Source organism: Diabrotica undecimpunctata, chromosome 5 (assembly GCF_040954645.1).
Source record: "Diabrotica undecimpunctata isolate CICGRU chromosome 5, icDiaUnde3, whole genome shotgun sequence".
In the NCBI taxonomy this organism is placed as follows: Eukaryota; Metazoa; Arthropoda; class Insecta; order Coleoptera; family Chrysomelidae; genus Diabrotica; species Diabrotica undecimpunctata.
In genome coordinates this window covers 19,037,871-19,060,037 of record NC_092807.1, presented here as the reverse complement: position 1 = coordinate 19,060,037, position 22,167 = coordinate 19,037,871, and the positions used below count along the sequence as shown (strand labels likewise).

The 22,167-nt window shown below is 32.4% G+C and overlaps 1 protein-coding gene across 1 annotated transcript in view; it reads left to right on the top strand.

Moving 5' to 3' along the window:
- The window catches only part of LOC140441139 (uncharacterized), a 55,295-nt gene extending 35,182 nt beyond the window's left edge, over positions 1-20,113 (top strand). Inside the window, exons 4-5 of the mRNA XM_072531603.1 lie at positions 4,172-4,249; positions 7,362-20,113. Of these exons, the coding sequence (XP_072387704.1) occupies positions 4,172-4,249; positions 7,362-7,565 (282 nt within the window). The 3' untranslated portion in view covers positions 7,566-20,113. The remainder of the gene's footprint in view (positions 1-4,171; positions 4,250-7,361) is intronic.
- The last annotated feature ends 2,054 nt before the right edge of the window (positions 20,114-22,167 follow it).

Genomic DNA, 22,167 nt, shown 5'->3' with positions numbered 1-22,167 from the left:
ATTATGTACTCATTATTCCTTGCTTCCAATTTTACGCACTCCGCCTCGTAGGCATCCATCTGCTTAAAATTTCCATTCCTTAAATATTCACTACAATAATTATTCTTTACATTCTTCTGGGACATTTCCCTATCATCAAAATACATTTCTTCTTCATAAACATCATTATTTTCTTTTAATAATATCCTATCAACTCTTATTCCTTCTTCTACCTCATCTTTCTGCATAAATTTAATTATTTGCCCTTCCAAAGTTACCATTTTTTCTTCAAAATCTATCTTTACTTTCTTCTTTTCCAATTCATCATTTCCCATTAATATATCAACACATAAATCCTTGACAATAAATCCTTGCATATTAATTTCTTTATTAAGAATATTAATTTTAAAATTGGCTAGTTTATCAATTTCACCCAACTTCTTATTATTTGCACCAATAATTTTAATTTTTGGAATCTTTATTATATCTGATAGTTTTAATGTATTAAAAATAAAATTCTCCGAGACTAATGTACTTTCTGAACCAGTATCTATCATAATTTTAATCATTTTATTTTTGGCCAAAGCATTTATATAAATTAAATTAATAGATTCAATAATTTTATCTTCATCTAAAGAAATAAATTCAGAAGGTTTTTCATAATAGCAATGGCCTAACTTGTAATTCAGAAAGTTTACTGCACAAAATTTTGATTATTAGAATTGTCAGATTGTATCTGACCACTTGGATCTGATGTACTATGTCTTTCCCTACTATGACTTCTACTCACATTTTCCTGCCTTGTAGTACTTCGTTCCCTGTCTTCGCAGCTTCTATTCCTTCGAACACAATTTACCTGTCTGTTATAGTTAGGTCGCTCTGTATTTCTTCTATTGTTAAAATCTTGTCTATTATTATTAGTACTGTTATTAAAATGTTGTCTATTATAACTAGTATTGTTATTACAATTTTGTCTAATTTGATTACTGTTATTATTATTAAAATTTTGTAAATTATTACCATACCTAGTATTATTGTTATATGATTGTCTATATTGTTGATTATCATTTTTTTTATATTGAAAGTTATTATTGTTTTTTCTGTTGTTAGTATTACTTGTCATATTGCCTCTTTGTATTCTTTGAATAAAATTAATGAAACTATCTATTGTTTGAATATTTTGTACAGTTACGGTTTGCACAACATCAGCATCAAAATGTCTAGATACATTTAAGACTGTTTCATCCTCTCTAAGTGGTGGTTCTAAATATTTTGCAACTGTTATCAGTTTTAATGCATAATCTACCATATTTGATTTTAAATTGTGATTATACTTTCCAAAATATAGAATTTCTCTAAACTTTGCTTGCTCTAATTCACCCCAATAATAATTTAAAAATTTATTTTCAAATGTTTGAAAGTTATCTAAATCATTTTCAATACTAGCAAACCAAGTTGCTGCATTGTCATTTAATGTCACTCTAATATAATCTTTAATATCATTAATATTATTCACAAATCTTAATTTATGTTTTAAACTATTTATGTATACTCTAGGATGCAAATTTTTTATATTACCAGAGAATTTAATCCCAGTCTCATTTGTTAAATTTAAGTAAGGTCTCCCTATGTCTCTCATTTGTGAAATATCATCTATTCTCTGTTCCACATTTCTTATTTGATTACAATTTATTTGGATATTTTGTTGTATATCGTCTAATTTTTCTTCTGTGTTTCTCCTGTCTTCGTTAATTTTTACTTCTAAGTTACATTTCTGTAACTCTATTTTCTGTTCTATATCTATCTTATTATCTTGAATAATCCTCTTTACTTCTGTCCTCTCATTGTCTATCCTTTTCTTGTAGTCATTCCGTATACTTTTTATTTCATTTGCTACTTTTTTCTCTGCAGCTTCAAGTTTTTTATCCATTTGTTTTACAATTTTATTATTATTATCTTCTATTTTCTTTTCTAATTTTCTATAATTCTCTTCCAATTTCTGTTCCATTTTTTTCATGTCTTCTTTGACTTCTTTTGAATTCTCTTCCAATTTTTTTATGTCTTCTTTGATTTCTTTTGAATTCTCTTCCATTTTCTGTTCCATTTTTTTCATGTCTTCTTTGACTTCTTGTGAATTCTGTTCCATTTTGTGTTCTATTTTTTTCGTATTCTCTTCCATTGTCTTGTTCATCTGCATCAATAATGACATCAAAGCTGCCATATTGACATTTTCCTCTCTTTCTGGATTCATTTCTGCAGTATCTTGTGGAGCTTGAACTAAACTCTCCTCTTGTATAGGTTGTGTTTCTACTTCCACATCTTCTTCATTCTTTTTGCTTCTTGTACCTTTCTTCCTTGAGACATTTTGAGACTTTACTTGTTCAAATATAATTAAAAATAAAATCTATAATTTTTTCTTTCTACTGATAATTAATTTAATTATATGAGAGCACTTATCTTCCCAAACTAATTCTTTTAAATAGAGAGCCACCGCGTTGGGTGCCAAATTGTTATGATGCGTTTTTTGTTTGAATGATGAGCAATGAGTATTTTTAATAATATAATATATAGGGTTTTTATCGCGGTTCTCAAAGAATTAGCTTGTAAGTACTTTTTTAAATTATCTTTATTATAACTATTATGAAACACACATATATATCTAACCTAGTCAATGTAAATTTAAAATAAACTATCTTTAAACTGATATTCTTATAAAACTAATTAAATTCTATAGACAATCTAAAATTTAAACAAACTATCTTCAAAATTGAAATTGTTATGACACTAACTAAATTATATTAACAAAATTTTGTACCTTTCTTTCACTGAATGCCTAAATGAACTATTTTCCACTAAGTATATAGATTCTAATCACCACTGAATGTCTTCGTACTTCAGTTCTCCTTGTTTTTTGTGAAATTACTTTTTTCAATTATCAGCTTCTACCAATTTAAGATATATTTTTCTTCACCAGCATCTATACACTACCAACCAAACCAGCAAACAGCATTTATATTTATTCTTCTTTTCAATATACCAATATCCAATTATTATAAGTTGATTTATACTAATCTCCAACCATAATATAATTTAATTTCTTCCAATATACCTTTTTTTATCTTCAATAATTATTTGTGTATAATTATAAATGTGCATTAAATTATATGCATAATTTTTAATCTTCATTTAACTCACTATATTAAACATTTTGACTATTTGTACTTGATTCACTGACTCCAACTAACTTTCATAATAAACTGCTTGACTTCTGACTAAAAACTTTCAAAAACTGCCTGACTTCTGAATAAAAACTTCCAAAACTGACCTAAAAACTTCTTAAAACTCTTCTGACTGCACTATCTAAAACTTTTCTGACTAAAAACTTTCAAAAACTGCTATAACTGCCATCTTGAATCCAAATCACGGGTATTTATATCTTTTGGACATTCTAGAACCATCTCGTAAGATATCATGTTCTATTCAGTTCTATTTAATACATGTCTGAATTTTCTGGAACAAACCATTTCGCAAACATGGCCATCTCCGGAGATCCAGAGAATTCCATTCTTTTCTATTAATAATTTTGTTGACATTTAGGCTTTTCAGATCAGAATATATAATTAAATTAGTAACTAACACTCTAATTTAATAAAATACACATTTCAAACAATATATTATTATAATAACCCCACTTATATTCGTATTATGATTCTTAAACGTCACTTCAGAGTATAAATATCTGTCAAATTTCGAGAGTATTTTTGGTTGCCTAGGCACATGGCTCACTTAAATCTATCTACCACATTATAATTACTAAAATACAACTTTTTACACTTAATTATATGCTAATTTATTAAAAATACCCTCACATAAATATATTTTTATTAAATTCTCTAGTATATAACTTATTTAAAACAACCAAATATCTAATATTATGTAGTATATAACTTATAAATTATTTTCTATAAACCGTAATCGTATCAATATATATATATATATATATATATATATATATATATATATATATATATATATATATATATATTTGATTTGGTTGATTTGATTAGATATTTTATAGGGCACAGCTGGGAAGAATAGTAAGGGTTAAAGCCAGAAGAATCTAAAAATGACATAGTTCGAGAAAGAATAAAGATAATTAAAAAGTTAAAATATCGTTTTTTATTTGTTTTAGGTGACCCGAGAGGAAGCGTTATCGTATTCAAAAAGCATAGATGCTATATATTTGGAATGCTCCGCGAAAACAGATCAAGTAAGTATTATTTATATTTGTGCAGATGCTTTATTTATTTTATATGACTTTCTTTTTTAATTTTCTCGCTTGTAAAAACAACCAGGAAACTCTTTGACATGTACACTTCTTGATTCAATATTTTATTGCGAAATATTAAACACCATAATATGGTCTGATAAACAACCTCCATTGAAATGAAAAATGTTTTCAGAAAATTCTTTAATTTTAGTCAATACTGAATCCTTTAGCTTACTTAATACAACTCTGAAAGCTCTGCAAAATAAGCGTTTGTTTCTTTAGCTAAAAGTTGCAAAAGGCGCAGATTGCCGACCCCTCTAATAGTGTATCCAGATTTCATCAACGGATACTAATTTGAGAAACAATGTACAAAACTGTTGAGAAGTAGTCATACCCATCGACAGGATAGGTTTTTCTTATTAGAAATTCCGTTCAAAGTATGACTATTGCGCTTTTTAAAAAATTCTTTTAAACGTGGTTATCTACTACCACTAAGAAATTCGCGAACCAGAAATTGACAGTATAGTCTGAAGGAGTATTTGTCTCATAATCTTTAACCAGATTTTCTTTCGGTTCCTTCGCCATTTTATTTCTCAAATAGAGATTATTTAATGAGAGATTTAAAATAGTGTTTCTTCATATGCGTCATGACGTTCATATGCGTGTTTTCCAAACACGTCAAAATGCACCTGTCAAAAATTAATAATGGCTTGATCGCGCCAAAATTTGACATATTTTATAGTTGACTAAAACCGGTTAGACTTTCTAGAGGTAATGAGATCGCAGCGCCCCAATTGGCGGAGGAGGTTAGTTATTAGTCCACCAGATATTTCTTACAAAAGGTTTAGCTACTATTAAAAATTTTAATTTTAATCTGTCTTTTATTTGTCTCATGCAGATAGCAATATGCTTATTAAGTAATTGGCTGAAAGAATTTAAATGTAATGTAATGTTTATTTACGGACTTGCCATTTTTTTACAAATCTACTTAAATTTAGCTTAAACTATAAAAGCACAATGTGATTACATAAAAAGGTATTTTCGATCTTATTCTTTAGTGATAAATGAAAAAAATCATTGCTATTAAATTTGTTTGCATTTCTACACATTCTCTGTAAGGGTTTATTTACAGTACAAGTTCGATTATGAAATTTTAAATAAAATAAGTCTTGGGATGTGGTGTCTCTACAGGGAGTACGGAAGTAAACATTTTCCAAAAGAGCACTAGCATCAATGCCTCCTCGTATTAATTTATATATAAATGCTATATCTAGCGATGTTCGCCTTTTTTCAAGAGTAGGCAATTTAAGTAAAGATTGCAAAGCAATGTATTCAATTTCATTTACAGGTATTCTTAATTTAAAAGCAATAAATCTTAAGAACTTTTTCTGTACTCTTTTTAATAGATCTTTGTAGCATTTATCATGAGGAGACAAAATATTGCTATCATATTCCAAAATATATAATAATCAGATCTAATACGGGAACAGTAGATATTTTTGAGACAATAAATATTATGAAATTCAGAGGGGCTACTTTTCAGGAAACCTAAAGCTGAAGTGGTCCCTGAAGCTTACTGTAGGGTCAAAAATTACCCCAAGATCCTTAAATGTTGTGATTACCTCTAAAATATTCGGTCCAATGTGGTATCCAAGTGAAATCGGATGTTTGTTTCTAAAAAATCGCATTACCTTACATTGATTTATGTTCAAATTCAAAACATTGAAGTTATACCAATCCAATAATTTACTTAAATCATTATGTAATAAATTACAGCCATTGGAATTTTTTATGACTATAAATTTTTAGATCATCAGCATAGAGAAGAATATTACTATGATAAAAACACTTTTTATACCATTTACAAAACAATTAAAAAGCAGAGGAGATAAATGTCCACTCTGTGGAACACCAGAGGTTACATTGATAGTAGATGACAAAATTGGTTAATTTGTACAACTTGAGTTCTATCTGTGAGATAGCTCTCAATTCAGCCTAATAATCTTTCATGTAAACCAGCATTATAAAGTTTAGAGATGAGGACAGTATGATTAACTCTATCGAATGCCTTCGAAAAGTCGGTGTAAATGACATCAATCTGGTCATACCCTTCAAGAGCATCCAACAAAAATTCTCGTAAAACTAAAAGATTGGTAGTAGTAGTAGAACGTCCTGGAATATAACCATGTTGGTCGGGTATTAAAGTATGATTCAATAATGGACCAAGTTTTGCGGCTACAATCTCTTCAAAAGATTTAGCGAAAACTGAAATTTTAGATATAGCCCTGTAATTTTGTAACAATCCCTAAATTCTTGATGCAAATTAGAAAAAAGATCATAATCTTTCTTAGATCCTGTCATTTTGCATTTTGAATGAGCAATCTTCTTTTGAAATAATATATGTTTTAAATGAGGGGTGTACCATTTCGGAAATTTTGAGTTTTTGCATCTAGTTTTTAGTACAAATAGATTAATACAGGAATCTTACACTTCATAAAATTTATCAACGATATTATTTACATCTGTCTCATCAAAAATCCTATCCCAGTCGACTGAACCTAAATATTCATTAATAAGGATATAATTAGCCTTTTTAAAGTTAAAATAGAAATAATCATAGCTAAGAGAGTCAAAAATAACATTTAAAATAATGTCAAAGGACAAGGCTGGATGATAGTTATCACATTTTAATAAATATTGATCAGCAATTTCAATTTCAATGTTATTTAGACTAGAAAAAATATGATCTAAAAAACCCCCATTACAGTTTGGTACACTATTTAATTGAAAGAAATTTAAAAAAGCAAAACTTTCTGAAATACATTCAACTTTGTTAGTAATATTTCCAATCGGTCTTAAACCATATTCATCATTTTCGCAATGAATATTTGGTAGGTTAAAATCACCAAGTAGATATGCCAAACTGTATTGTGTTTCATATAAAATACCTTCTACACAATTTACATAGTCCTCATGCAAACATAACCAAGAGTTTGGAGGTAAATAAACACATCCCATGAGAAATTAAACATGGATTATTACTATTATAAACAGTTATTTTATTACGGTTAATATGAACATTATGAAATAATCAATCTTTATATTTTTTAAGGGCGTGGGTATGATATTTGAACGAATCGCACAGGGACTTCTGAGACTGCAAGGCGTCACGTCCACTCTGAAAGTGTATGAAGATGACATGATGGCGAGATCCAGTGAGTTAGAAGCAACTGACACTGCCAACGAAGAGACAGTGAATTTAAGCATCGGAAGCATCGCACACGGTGATACCGTCAATCACAGCGGTTGCTGTTAAATTGTCAATTGAGGTTACGTTACTAAGCCAAAATATCGTTAGTATTAAGGTAGAAATAAGAATTCGTAAAAAGCAGGGTTCGTTAATGTAGAAAGCGAGATACAGTGAGTTAAAAGCAACTGATAGTGCCAACGAAACCACCGAAAACTTAAGCATTCGAAGCATCTCAAACGGTGATAACGTTAATCACTACAGTTGCAGTTAAATTGTCAATTGAGGTTACGTTAGTTTTAAGATGAACTCCTAAAGATCATATTTTGTTAATATCATAAGTGATTATCTGTTTAAATAGGCTCTTAAAACAAAAGCACAACGGAAACAACTAGTGTATATATAGTGATAATGTTACTGTTACTACGTTTAGGACAGAACAATGTGACCTGCAAGTTCTGATGATTTAAGGTATCTTATACAGGCCTGTCCTTTCCGTCTCAGGAAGTTTAGTACATCTAAAGAATTTGTGTTAAGTAAATCTTTTTTTGCTATATCATATGCTCACAGAAAACCTCCTCCAGCGTTTCCAGCGAAGATCCAGCGCCCATCTTCGCGCTCCAATCTTGGAGACCTCCCTGTTAAGCCATCCCTAGTTCGCTCGGTCGTGCCCACATTAGAAGCGACCAAAACTGAGCGAAAGCAGCAGTTATTAGTTCATTTAGTTCACATCCTATCAACGCTATTCAGGGAATGGTCAGAGATCCTAACACAGGTTAGGAAGGAAATTGGAAGGTGTAGTAGAACATCTGAGGCCAGCTACTCCACTCAATGGTAGATGCTCTGCAATGCAATCTCGGGGACCTCCCTGTTGAGGCATCCTTAGCTCGCTTGATCGTTTCCACATTAGTAGCTACCAAAACTGAACGAAAGCAGCAGCTGCTACTTTAGTTAGTTCACGCCGCATGAACGCTAGCTAGTAAGGGATCGGTTTTTGTTGTGCTTCATGTTGGCTCCTTGGGGTTGAATTTGCGTAACAGAGTTTAGGAAGGAAATTGGAAGGCGCAATAGAACATCTGAGGCCAGCTACTCCACTCAATGGTAGATTCTCTGCAGTGCAATCTTGGGGACTTCCCTGTTGAGGCATCCTTAGCTCACTTGATCGTGCCCACATTAGTAACTACCAAAACTGAGCGAAAGCAGCAGCTGCTACTTTATTTAGTTCACGCAGCATGAACGCTAGTAAGGGATCGATTGTTGTTGTGCTTCATGTTGGCTCCTTGGGGTTGAATTTGCGTAACAGAGTTTAGGAAGGAAATTGGAAGGTGCAGTAGAACATCTGAGGCCAGCTACTCCACTCAATGGTAGATGCTCGGCAGTGCAATCTAGGGGACTTCCCTGTTGAGGCATCCTTAGCTCACTTGATCGTGCCCACATTAGTAGCTACCAAAACTGAACGAAAGCAGCAGCTGCTACTTTAGTTAGTTCACGCCGCATGAACGCTAGTAAGGGATCGGTTTTTGTTGTGCTTCATGTTGGCTCCTTGGGGTTGAATTTGCGTAACAGAGTTTAGGAAGGAAATTGGAAGGTGCATTAGAACTGCTGCGGCCAGCTACTTCACTCAATGGTAGATGCTCGGCAGTGCAATCCCCAGGGAGAACTCCCTGTTGAGCCATCTCCTATATGTGGATTTATATCCATAATCCAGTGGTATTTTTGTTTCCAGGATGCAAAAAAAATCTTATTCATTATCTTTTTGTGTAGTTTATAACACGCTTCGATATTTTATCACTAATAATACTTACATATACATAAATGGTGCTTTGACTTACCGAAGAGCTCAGATATATTTTTTTGTCATTTTTTATAATTTTATATTTATTATGATTATAATTATTATAATAATTTAATATTTACGAACCCTGTTAAAACTAACTCCAGACGAAAAATAGACAAAATCAAATGGTGCACACAAAATAAGGAAAAATTAGAATATTTTACCTGTTTATATTTGAACCCTTATTTATTTCATTTAACTTTTTATAAATTAGAAAATAATCAATATTTAATGCAACACATTGTGGAGTATAAAATAATTCTTACATTTTTAATCCAACATAGACATAATAAATTACTTTAGTGTGCGCCACTTAATTTTTGCATAAATATTGACTACATGATTAGTACGGCTGTGACGTTTAACAACAAATACAAACACAATTATCATATCGGATAAATTATGTGAACCATTAACTTTTTTTAAAAATATTCGAAAATACAACAAATTTTCGAAAATTTTCCACGAACGGGTTGTGTATTATTTTTGACTTTATATTTTTGACTTATCTAGAATTTGTTGTTTTTTTTTAATGCCAGTTGACTGGCGTCGTTAGTATATTATCCCTAATATTTTTTCGGACATTATAAACACGTGATATCATATCGGTTAACCTATGTCAAGTTATAAATACATTTTTTTGGTTTTACCGGAAATGTATCTTTATTAAGAGACTGTTTTAGGTGCATGAAGGTCTTGAGGCTTAACTTTTGTTATTTACTTTGTTTTTCAAGATGCTATTTCCGAGTTTAGTATCTTATATTCGCTCCCTGCGTGACTGACGCGACACCTACCGCCGTCATCTGACTGTTTTGGACCTACCAATTTTCAGGTTAAACATATGACATATGTTTGACATTGTTAAATACAGGCGAAATTGACAATTATTAATAATTAACTTTTTAATTATATTTTTTCAGTTTATGTACAAAATAAATGTAGTATTAAAAACTGGGTTTCTCAAAATTCATCATAATATATCTTTTTAACCCCAAACGGAAAAGAAAGGGAAAAATCTAGTACTGGCAAATCAAGTTTTTCACGTGAAAAAGCATATAATTAAAAACAGTAATAGTAAAAGGTATGATATAAAAGCTAAAGTAATCAGGCACTCTGCAGTTAGCTTGAAGTCTTATAAAATATCATTTAAGGTAAATTATTTAAATATTTCCTATTTCAATTGCATAAAAATGAGGTTATGTGATATTTTTTCATATTAATAGCACGGATCCATCTTTTTCTTTTCTCTAATTTAGATGTAATCTTTGGGAACCTATAAAAACTACACTTACTATTTTTGCTATTATTATCACAATTAAATACGCAACATGTATTTGCACACATTTTTGATAAAATTTATGCGTATAAAGATTCCATGATTCCAATTTTGTCATATTTCGCCGCTACGCACGCTGGCATCGTTTCAAGGTACCCCTACCATGGTCACGCACGGAGCGAATACACAATATTTTAAAAAATACTCTTTTGATTTTTTTATTTGGTCCTATCTACTATTACAAAGAAAATTAAGTTATTACGATTTGCCATTATCTAGCTATTATTAAAAAAAAAATCAATTTTAATACCAGCGCATATAGGGCTATTTGAACGATCCAGGCGGCCAAAATCATTTTTGTATTTTATTGTGTTTAAAAAAATGTTACTAAGCCAAACGAATAGTTTTTATAAAAACAATATTTATTAACAAGAAATACTTTATTTTATCCAGATTTAGCCATACGGCTCACACTCCCTCTAAGGGGAAAATTCACTCATCCCAGATACCTACGGTATCACAAGGATTGATCTCTGGTGGGACTCTTCCCGCGTTATCGAGCTCTAGGTGACTTGGTATGCTAGAGTATCTCCCAAAAATTTTCGTACACATCTGGATGTTGAGAGTAGTACAGCTTTCTGTATGGCCTTATAGAGATGTTCATTTAGACCCAGCTGTTTTATGTTCTCTAGGAGGTTTTTGGGAATAACACCAGTAGTAGATAGAATAATAGGTACTGTCTGGGTACTTTCCATTCTTCATTGTCTCCTGATTTGTATCTCTAGATCTCTGTACTTGGCGATCTTTTCGTTGTATTTAACACGTAAATTATTGGTGTTATGTATCGCCACATCAATAAGTGTTGTTTGCCTAGTAATTTTATTAAGTAGTATGAGATAGGGTCTATTATGGGCCACTGGTTGGTCTGTAAGCACAGTGCGGTCCCAGTATAGCTTGTAGTTGTCATTTTCAAGCATTCTATCAGGGACGTATTGATAATAAGGAAGATGGTCGGTTTGGAAAAGTTCCAGTTTGTCAGCTAGTTCTTGGTGGATAATCTTTCCTACTGAGTCATGACGTTCTTTATAATCAGTACCGACAAATGCCTGGCAGCCACCGGTAAGATGTTGGATGGTTTCTTAGGCTTGGCATCCATATCGGCATTTGTCATTTTGGACTTGAGGATCTTTAACAATATATTTCAGGTAATTTTTAGTTGGAATAACCTGATCCTGAATGGCAAGTAGGAAACCCCCAGTCTCGGGAAACATCTTTCCTGATGTCAACCAATAGTTCGACGCTGTATTGTCGACATATTCTTGGATGAACTCATTGAGATGTCGCCCATGCAGAGGTTTACTCACCCAGGTGCGCATTTTTTCTTGCTGAGTCAGGTGGTTTATGCGCATTTCTTGTTCCCTCAGTTTTAGCGGCGTTGTGTCATCTATTGCGCAAATTGCTTGATGTAAGGTAGATGTCTCAGCCTGCACCTGAAAATAAGTTCTTAAATTAGCAACCTGTTTATCCAATTGCTCACCTATGTCCATAAGTCCTCTTTCCCCTTGATATCGCGGTAATGTTGTACTCTCTACTGCACTGCGTGGATGGTGTTTTTGCGCCTTTGTGAGAAGTGTTCTTACTTTCCGCTGAAGACTCTCTATATCCGTTTTTGACCACTTTATAATACCAAATGAGTAGCTTAGCGCGGAACAGGCGTATGTATTTAATGCCTTAAACAAATTATTTTATTATTATTATGAGTTTTATTATTATTATTTTAAAATCAAAATGTTAAAAATATTCCTATCCGATAAAACTTGCTATTGTATATGTGTTTGATTGCTATTAATAACAGTGTTATCGAACACTTTTATCAAAAGGCAAATGTTTTTCTTCGCTTCGGGAAGAGTACCCAGCTAGGTTCGGATCGGCGGGTAACAACATTCGCAAGATTTCAGATAGAAAACTATTTTTCTTTCTTTTCGTATTGGCCTTCTACAACTCATCAAAGGGTCAGTACTCAAAAGTAAGAGATTGAAAATATCCCTGTTGCAGCTTTCTCTTGAAAATTTCCTTGAAAAATCTTGGCGATAACACCGGAAGTGCTTGTTACGCGCTTCTGCGGCTTCTTAGGCGAGCTGTCCAATTGGCAATAATGCATTTTTGATAATGATTGCACCATGCACGAGTATTTTGTGCAATGTAGGCGTCATGGGATACCATGGGTAGAGATCAATATACAGTAAACTCCCTCTATAACGAGAACTGAAATAACAGACTAATTACCTCGTTATAAGCCGATCTCGTTATATCAGACAATAATAATACTGTGCATACATATGAATCTGTAGTTTTCTAAACCATTAACTTCCTATAGTGAAGCCATTCGGAGCAATATAAGATACTAATAAATATTGTTTGAATGGCGTTTTTGAAAAAAAGTTATTTACTTTTATTGTCAATGAAATATATTAAAACATAAAAGAGTTGTTTACTTTTATTATCAATGATATACGTTAAAACAAAAAATCTGTACTTATATTTTTTTCCAACTACATAATGTATAAAGCATATTTTCAGGGATAACATAAACTATTGCTTCTGCAATGTTAAGAACTCTTGTTATTTTTAACTGCTTTAAACCTCGTAATAACCGTGTTCGTTATAGAGGGAGTATACTGTATAAACGAACAGTAACTGTCATATTGTTCATGATCAATTTTGTGGTAGCTTGAAAGAGTCTCCAAAATGACTTTTAACCTGTATATTAATTCGTAACTAATACCTGTAATTTCTGATGGCATTTTTTGATCCTCGAAAAATCTTCGACTTGTGTTTCCGTCATTTGTGTTACCGAAATTCGCCTTTGGCATGTCCAAAAGCAATCCAGTTTCTTTACGGAACCTTTCCTAGATTTCTTGCTTCCTTTCTTTTTCCAATTGTTTTTCGGCTTCTCTATTTTCTTGCTCTATATTTTTTCACTGGCAGTTTGTACGCTAAATGCAGAATACTTTCCAATAGTCGTACCTTGGCATGCAATACAGAGAGTTCAAATTGAATTGCTCCATCATCAACATACTTTGCTATATCTAAATTGTTGTAGTGTTTTGAAGTTGCACCACAAATGTAACATCTACTTGTCGACGCAGTTCCTCTGGCAGCGTTGCAAAGCGTTCCGTCCACCATTGTCATTATCAATTCATGTTTGACCCTAAATTGTTGGCCACATATGTCAAAATCAGTTGCAACGAGAGAGTTAATAGAAGTATTGACATAATCGATTTCCTCTTGCGTAATATCATTAGTCTCTTTAACGAACCTAAACCTTATTGGCCGGCAAAACCTAGGAGATGAGTGTGTGTGGTTTTTCCATACAGTTTTTTCATGTTTTTGTCCACATACTAATTTTAAAGGAACAAAGCAGCTTTGAAAGATGTTCGTATCACTGTCCGCATCACTATCAAACTTTTGTTTGTACTGCGATTGCTGAGACCCATCACAGCCCCATTTGTAGATTAATTCTAGGGTGTTGCGTTCTTGATCCTTTAATTTTAGTAATACCTCTCCAGGTACTCCGATAACCGCCTAACGGTAAGGTTGATCAAAGGCTGCAATTTAGCTTCCGCACTAGTGCTAGTTACCATGCAAGCTTCAGATGGCGGATAGCATTTCTTTTTTTCTTTTTGTGCTTCTTGTAATATACTGTGTGCGTGTTAGGTCTGCGTCTATAATCATTCGACTTGCTTCCTGGATAGTCAAAGGGCTAATTTTATCTCCGAAAGACTTTTTGCAATTGTATGCCTTTTTATACTTTGATGCGCGAGTTGGTGAACTTATGATTTCTTTGAGTACATTGGAAGCATCTCTCTTTCCTGTTTTTTGCAACTTCACTTGGGCAGCATGTATTATAATGTCTTCGTTAAAGTTGAAGCGAAGATCTTCAGTTCTTCTTCGTTTACTTCTTTCACTGAGATCTGCAAAAGTTTTATGCGGTCGTCCTGGTTGATTTGTCAGACTGTCTGTAAAGGGAATTGCAACGGTCCCTTCGAACCAAGAATAATTGTATTTAAGAAATATATTTTGTTTGTTATGAGCGTTAGTCCATCTTTTCTTTATTTCTGACTTAAAATGCGCAAAATTTGTTTTCAGTGTTTCTATTTGGTCATTAGTGTAGTCTTCGTTACACAAAAGCTGATTTTCTAAGTAATTTAGTTTTTCTTCAAAATTAGGTAAATTTTCACTTTTCATGCGGTCGAACAAGCATTTTCTAGTTACAATCCTTATCCCAGATACATCCCGTGAATCTAAAACAAATAAATATTTCGTTTAAAGCCAAAAATATTTTCGGAAAATTAACCTCATAATTTTCAAAGTACTAAAATTTTAATTATCCGGGACTAAATCTTTGATTTTCTAATAGATAAAACATTGAATTATGGATAATAAAAAAATTATTGCCGGATCTATTCCGATAGTACTAAAAATCAGCTACACAAGTAATTGTTTTTGAGAAAATTTAGATAAAAAACAACCTATTTTCAGAGCAATAAAAATGAATTCATAAATCAATAAATAAAAGAAATTTTAATACATTTCATAAATTACTAACCTCTTGTTTGAGTTTCCATGATATTTTACACCACAAACAAACTTAATAACATACAATATCACTTTGTAAATAAAGTTTATAGAGCGCCGAGAACAGATAAAAGTGCACAATGTGACAAGATGAAATCACTGACAGTAGTGACAGTTGACAGTCATGGAGGGGGGTCGGGAGGGGATGGATTTTATTCGTGGAAGTGTCATGTACCTCATTTACTTATTTTCGTAGAAGTACTTATTGTTTTGAAAAATCTACTTTTGGCCGCCTATATCGTTCAAATACTCCTATATGCAGCGGTTATGATCGCGGTAACGGTAATAAGCGCGGTGGCGAACGGACATACCACAAGTAAATAAAACGAAGAGTCTATTACAGGGGTCCCTAACCCTGCGCTTGCATTGTACCCTCCAACCGTTATATGTATGCACGCCGCTAAACGATCAGTATAAAACATTAAAGTTTTCAATAAAATTCAATAATAAAAATAATATTTTTCTTCTGTTGTCCTATTCAATTAATGAATGTGGGTGATGATTTCGGCAAATTTTTCTCTATTCTCTGCTGCTTTTATCAGTTCTTCATTATTTAAACCCTCCCAATGTCGTATATTTCGGATCCAAGATAATTTTCCTCTAGACTCCGCGTTTTCCTTTTGTTTTACCTGTTATTACGAGTTTGGCGAGGAAATATTTTTGATTCCTTAATAGGTGTCGAAGGTATAATGCTTTGCGCACTTTGATGGTGGGGAGTAGCTCTCTTTCTTTGCTTGAATGATCGAGAACTTGTCTATTTGTTATATTGTCAATCTAGAGAATTTTCAATATTTTCCTGTAAGTTCTTATCTCAAACCTCTCAATCTTGCTTAGGTATAGTTGGAATTGTGAGCGTCTATGATTCTGCCCCGCCTATCATAGTTTGTCAAACATAGCATTTAAGTACATGTCGACAGAAATATCTGAAACCGCCAAGGTCAAGATGGAGAACTTTGTTTACGCGACGTTGTTAGATCAATTGGGTTTCAAATTCCCGTCTCATACTTTCTCTGCTACCTTTATAGTTTAATTCTTCTACAAATTTCCGATGATTTTTAAGAGTGGGAACCTGTTGTTCAATAAGATGAAAATTGTAAATCTCCGTGCGTAATATACCTTCTTCTTCTTGCAGTACCGTCTCCTATCGGAGGTTGGTTACCATCACAGCAATCTTTACTTTGTTGGCTGCAGCTCTGAACAACTGTATTGAACTGCACCCATACTAGGCGAGCGGTTTACCCCTCAAAAGACGCTTAGAAACAGGATATACCGACTAAAATTCTTTTTGCATTTCTAATGCACCAAACGTTTTTTATTCGATTCTATATATTTTTCCAAGATGAAATGTATTTTTTTAAAATTTTTACAAGTGGGCCGGCAATTGTTATTAACAAATAACTAATACAAAAAAGCAATTTCACCGAATTGCTGCGGAATCAATTTTTTTAGGTGTATCTCATCAAAATAAACACTTTTTCTCTCTTGATAATTTTTCGAAAAATGCTTCCTTTTCGAGTTATTTGCATTTTTTTGTTGAAAAAATGCCTTAATTAGTGATTTTTGGGATTTTTTTTTCTAAAAAACTACTAAATGAATTGCAATTCTACACAAATAGATTTATAATCTTTAAACCGTCGAGTACAAGTTAGAATATTTTGACAAGAATAATTTTTTTCTCTCTTGCTAAAAACGTGGACCCAAATATTTCGAATATGCCTTTCGAGCAGTCTACCGCTAAGTGTGTACAGCGGTTGCGGCGATACAGGCGTGCGGCACGTAGAAATATTTGTTTAAATTTAAAAAATTAATTCAATACAAATATTACGTACAATTTATCAAAAAAAAAAAGATATTTCTAATTATTTTTATATAGACATATTATAATTAAAACAATTAAAATTAATTTTTTACAATGCTATAACAATGTAATTTTTCTTTTAATATACGTGGTGACTATATTATTGAATGTTTTATTACAGTGAAATACATTAAGCAATATAATAATTAATTTTCATTGAAAAATATAATAAAATTAAAATTTAATATTAATTATACATCGTTTTCATTGTCAATAATTTGAAAATTTTCGTCAACAGCAACAGGATTTCCATCTAATAAGCTGATTTCATTGTCTGCAATAAAGTCGTCTTTAACATTTTTACAATTCTCTGGTGTACATGCACCTACTGCGCAGCATTCTAAATTATAGGAAATACAATTACAATTTTTCGTAGAACATTTTCCGGTACATGAGCAGAAATACTTTTGTAACATATCTAAACTAGTTTCGCCTTCAAAATAATTAAAATCGAAACAATTATTTTCCATTGTCCAACCATGGGTTAATGGATCAAGAGATGAAATAATATTGTTTTTTGCTTGAATCCATTCATTTATTTGCCACTTTGCTCTTAAGTAGTGTTGTAATAATGCTGGTTTCGAAGGTGGTAATTTTTCATTAGATGCATTTTTTTTGGCGCCTACAGCACCTCAACCGCTGTACACGCTTAGCGGGATACTCTCGAAAGGCATATTCGAAATATTTGGGTCCACATTTTTAGAAACCATTTATCCTTGTCAAAATATTCTAACTTGTACTCGACGGTTTAAAGATTATAAAGCTATCTGTAAAATTGCAATTCATTTAGTAGTTTTTTCGAAAAAAAAATCCCAAAAATCACTAATTACGGCATTTTTTCAACAAAAAAATGCAAATAACTCGAAAAGGAAGCATTTTTCGAAAAATTATCAAGAGAGAAAAAGTGTTTATTTTGATGAGATACACCTAAAAAAATTGATTCCGAAACAATTCGGTGAAATTGCTTTTTTTGTATAAGTTATTTGTTAATAACAATTGCCGGCCCACTTGTAAAAATTAAAAAAAAAATACATTTCATCTTGGAAAAATATATAGAATCGAATAAAAAAGGTTTGGTGCATTAGAAATGCAAAAAGAATTTTAGTCGGTTGATGCTCTGCTTATAGGGGTAAACCGCTCGCCTATACCACTCCCTTAAATTTCGCAACCAGGAAATCCTCCTACGTCCCACATTCCTCTTTCCCGAGATTTTTTCTTGGAATATGAGTCTAAGCAGAGAGTACTTTTCTCCTCTCATTATGTGTCCCAGATATTCCAGTTTTTTCGTTTGTATGGTTTTTATGACTTCGCATTCCTTCCCCGTCTTCAGCAGAACATCTTGATTTGTTACTCTTTCTGTCCATCGTATTTTCCACATTCTCCTTTAACACCACATCTCGAATGCCTCAATGTTTTTGTTGTTTATCTTTTTCAGTTTCCAGGCTTCCATGCCGTACAGCAGAACGGAGAAAACATAGCACCTTAACATTCTCGTTCTTAAGTTTATATTTATGTCCCGGCTGCATAGGAACTTTTTCAATTTGACAAACGATTGTCTCGCTATCTCTATTCGCCTCTTGATTTCTCTTGTCTGGTCATTAGTATCAGTGAAGCAAACCCCTAAATATTTGTAGGACGTAACTCTTTCAACTGGCTGATTATTTATGGTTAAATTCACATTGGTGTATAGCTTCTTTGTTACAATCATGAATTTAGTCTTTTTGATGTTCAGTTTTAGACCATACTTATTGGTATGGGTGTTTATGTTTTCCATCAAAAACTGTAAATTTGCTAGGTTATCTGTTACTATTAGCGTGTCATCAGCGTATCGTATATTTTTAATCATATAATGATTATTATGCTCTCCGTTAATGTTCATACCAATGTTTTGCGTCATATAATGCTAATATACCTTGGTCACATCCATCTAATTTAATTTTGGACGATTTTTCGTGTTGTTTGTTGGGTGTTTATAATCCAGAGCTTTGTCCATTCTGAATGTTACGGACCTTCTTTGGCAATTTTTTTAAACTGGATAAACTGATATTTGCAAACATGTATCGATTTAATATGTTTGATTTACTTACTTGATAAGTTATACAATAATAAATCTTTGTATATTGTTGGTAGCTGAAAATATTCAGAACACTTGTATACAAAACAAACATAAAATAATAGATATAATTATTTCTTTGTATCCTATATATTTTATGATCTTTTGAAGTATCTATAGCTTTGTCCGCGGTACGAGTACTGGACGCAAGCGCGGTTCATAATCAGTTCAGGATTGATTTACACCGCAAACGAATTTTGAACAACCTTCAGTTCAATTCAGTCCTCAGTACCTGGTTTTATCCATCTTGTATCCTATAACATAGTTTTTTTTGTTAAAAAACAAACAAATAACAGATAATTCACCACTTACCGACGAAACCAAATGGTGTAACACAACACAACACAAATAAACAACGCAAAGTAAACAGTTCAAGGCGCCAACTTTGACGAATCAGCTGTATAAAGCACAGAGCGATGAATATATAAAAGTGTTTGGAAGTATTTTGAAATTCCTATTGCGCATGTACGAACTCTAAGTTCTCTTCAGATCTCAAGGGTCGGTTGAACTGGTTCTGAACTACGGACTAAGTAACCGCGAACAAGATTCCAGACTAGCAGTCCCTATCAGTACAGAACTTGATCACCGCGAATGCTCATTTTTACACTGCGCATGCGAAGTAATCAAACTTATATCATCTAATACTGCCGCGACTAGGAGAATATAAAACGATTATTAAAAATAAGCACCTTGGCGTGTCAAATATTATTTAAACAGTATTAATTCTATAAAAATTTACAAAGACGCCACGCAGAGGTGGTTATTATTAAATTGGATGTAATTTTATATTATATTTTTAGTCATGTGATATTCAGTATCCGAAGTGAGACTGAATGATATTTTTTATTGTATATAATTTTATAACATTGGTTACAATAAATACGGTGTTTATATAGTTCTGTAGTTTTTTTTATTAAGAAATTATGTGAAAGATATATATGGAAACTAATCCTTTTCGCTTATCTGTCGCCTCAACAAAAAATACAAAGATCAACCTAGTACAAACCTTTGATTACTACTGTTTAATAAGTTCCGATCTTGAAGATTTAACTTTCCAGCTTCCTACACCTATTAACTTAGTAGGTGACTTTAATGCACATAATACTATGTGGGGCTCCGAAAACACATTTGGAAGACGTAAAACAATCGAAAATTTCCTAAATAACGTAAATATAAACTTACTAAATTCAGGAAGTAGTACATGCTTTCACATCTAAACAGGTAGTTTCTCTTCCATAGATTTTATCTTTTTTTAATCCCGGAATATTTCCTTTACTTTCATGGTACACATTAAACAGTCTCTATGATAGTAATCATTTTCCTATTCTCATCTCTGACCAGTCAAAAATGCCCTCAAGAATTATAACAAAATGGAAAATCACTCAAGCAAACTGGGATCTTTTTAGAACCACTGTTAAGGGAAAAACCGATGAATTACTTTTTAACAATGATATAGATACAGATGTAAAACTATTAATTAACTGTTTAACTGAATCTGCCGAGGAATGTATTGGTAAATGCGCGAATGATCCTTCCAAGAAACCTGTTCCGTGATGGAATGTCGTGCAAAATAGCTGTCAAACAATGCAAAAAAGCATTAAATAAATTCTAATAAAGTATTTTAAAGAAAGAGTATTTTTAAAAGAAAGTAAGAAAGCCTCATGGAATCAGTACGTTAGTTCAATCACAAAAGATACGTCTCCCGTGCAAATGTGGCCAAAGATAAGACGTATGAAAGGTCATAATACATCCAGCAAAATTACCGCCATCTCCCTGCAGGATCATACAGTTACCGATGATCAACATATTGCAGATATCTTTGCCTTTCACTTTTCAGATAAGTCAAATATTCCGAATCTTCGCAATAACTCAGATACCAACATTTCCAGCCCCACAATATTTTCTAACACTAGCTCTATGAATCTTTCTTTTAATCTCCTAGAATTAAATGAAGCAATATCTTCATTAAAAACTCAGCAGCCGGTCCTGACGATATCCCATTAATATTCTTAAAAAATCTCCATCCAGACACACATCTCAAACTGCTAGAGTTACATAATAAGATCTGGTCTCAAAATCACTTCCCAACGTTATGGCGACAAGCAACTACAATTCCTATCAAAAAGAATGACTCATCTCCAAATCTTCTAAAATCATATAGACCAATTTCTCTCACTTGTTCACTATGTAAACTGTTAGAAAAGATGGTTAATAAACGCTTACTATGGTATCTAGAAAGAAATAATATCCTTGACCCATTCCAAACAGGTTTCAGATCAAATCGAAGTACAATGGATAACCTGGTCACACTACATACTGACATTGTTAACGCATTTTCGAATAGAAGCGAAGTCATAGCAGTAACTTTAGACATCCAAAGTGCCTTCGACACTGTACAAAGACCTCTAATTCTAAGAAAATTAAAGAAATATAATTTAACTGGTAACATTTATTTATTTTTAAAAAATTTTTTAACAAGTTGATATTTTAGAGTATTAACAAATGGAAAAATATCAAAACCACACGCTTTGGACAACGGTTTGCCTCAAGGCTCAGTTTTAAGCACTACCTTATTTTTACTTAGCATGAATGACTTTTCCTCATATATAGAACCACCAGTCAGGTACTCGATATATGCTGATATTATATTATCCTGCCAAGGCAGAGTCACAGCTACCACCAGCACTTTGCTACAAAATGCAATAAACAAAATAGACAGCTGGTCTACGCGTGCTGGATTTGTGTTTTTAGCTCCTAAATCCAAAGTAATTCACTTTACCAAAAAGCATAGACCTAATCCACCTTCTATAACTCTAAACGGACTTCGTTTACAAACAGTTAATTATTTGACACTTCTTGGTATAACCTTTGATAAAAAGCTTATCTGGAGACAGCATATTCAGAAACTTAAAGGAAACTGTATCCAAAGAATTAATTTACTTAAATCTC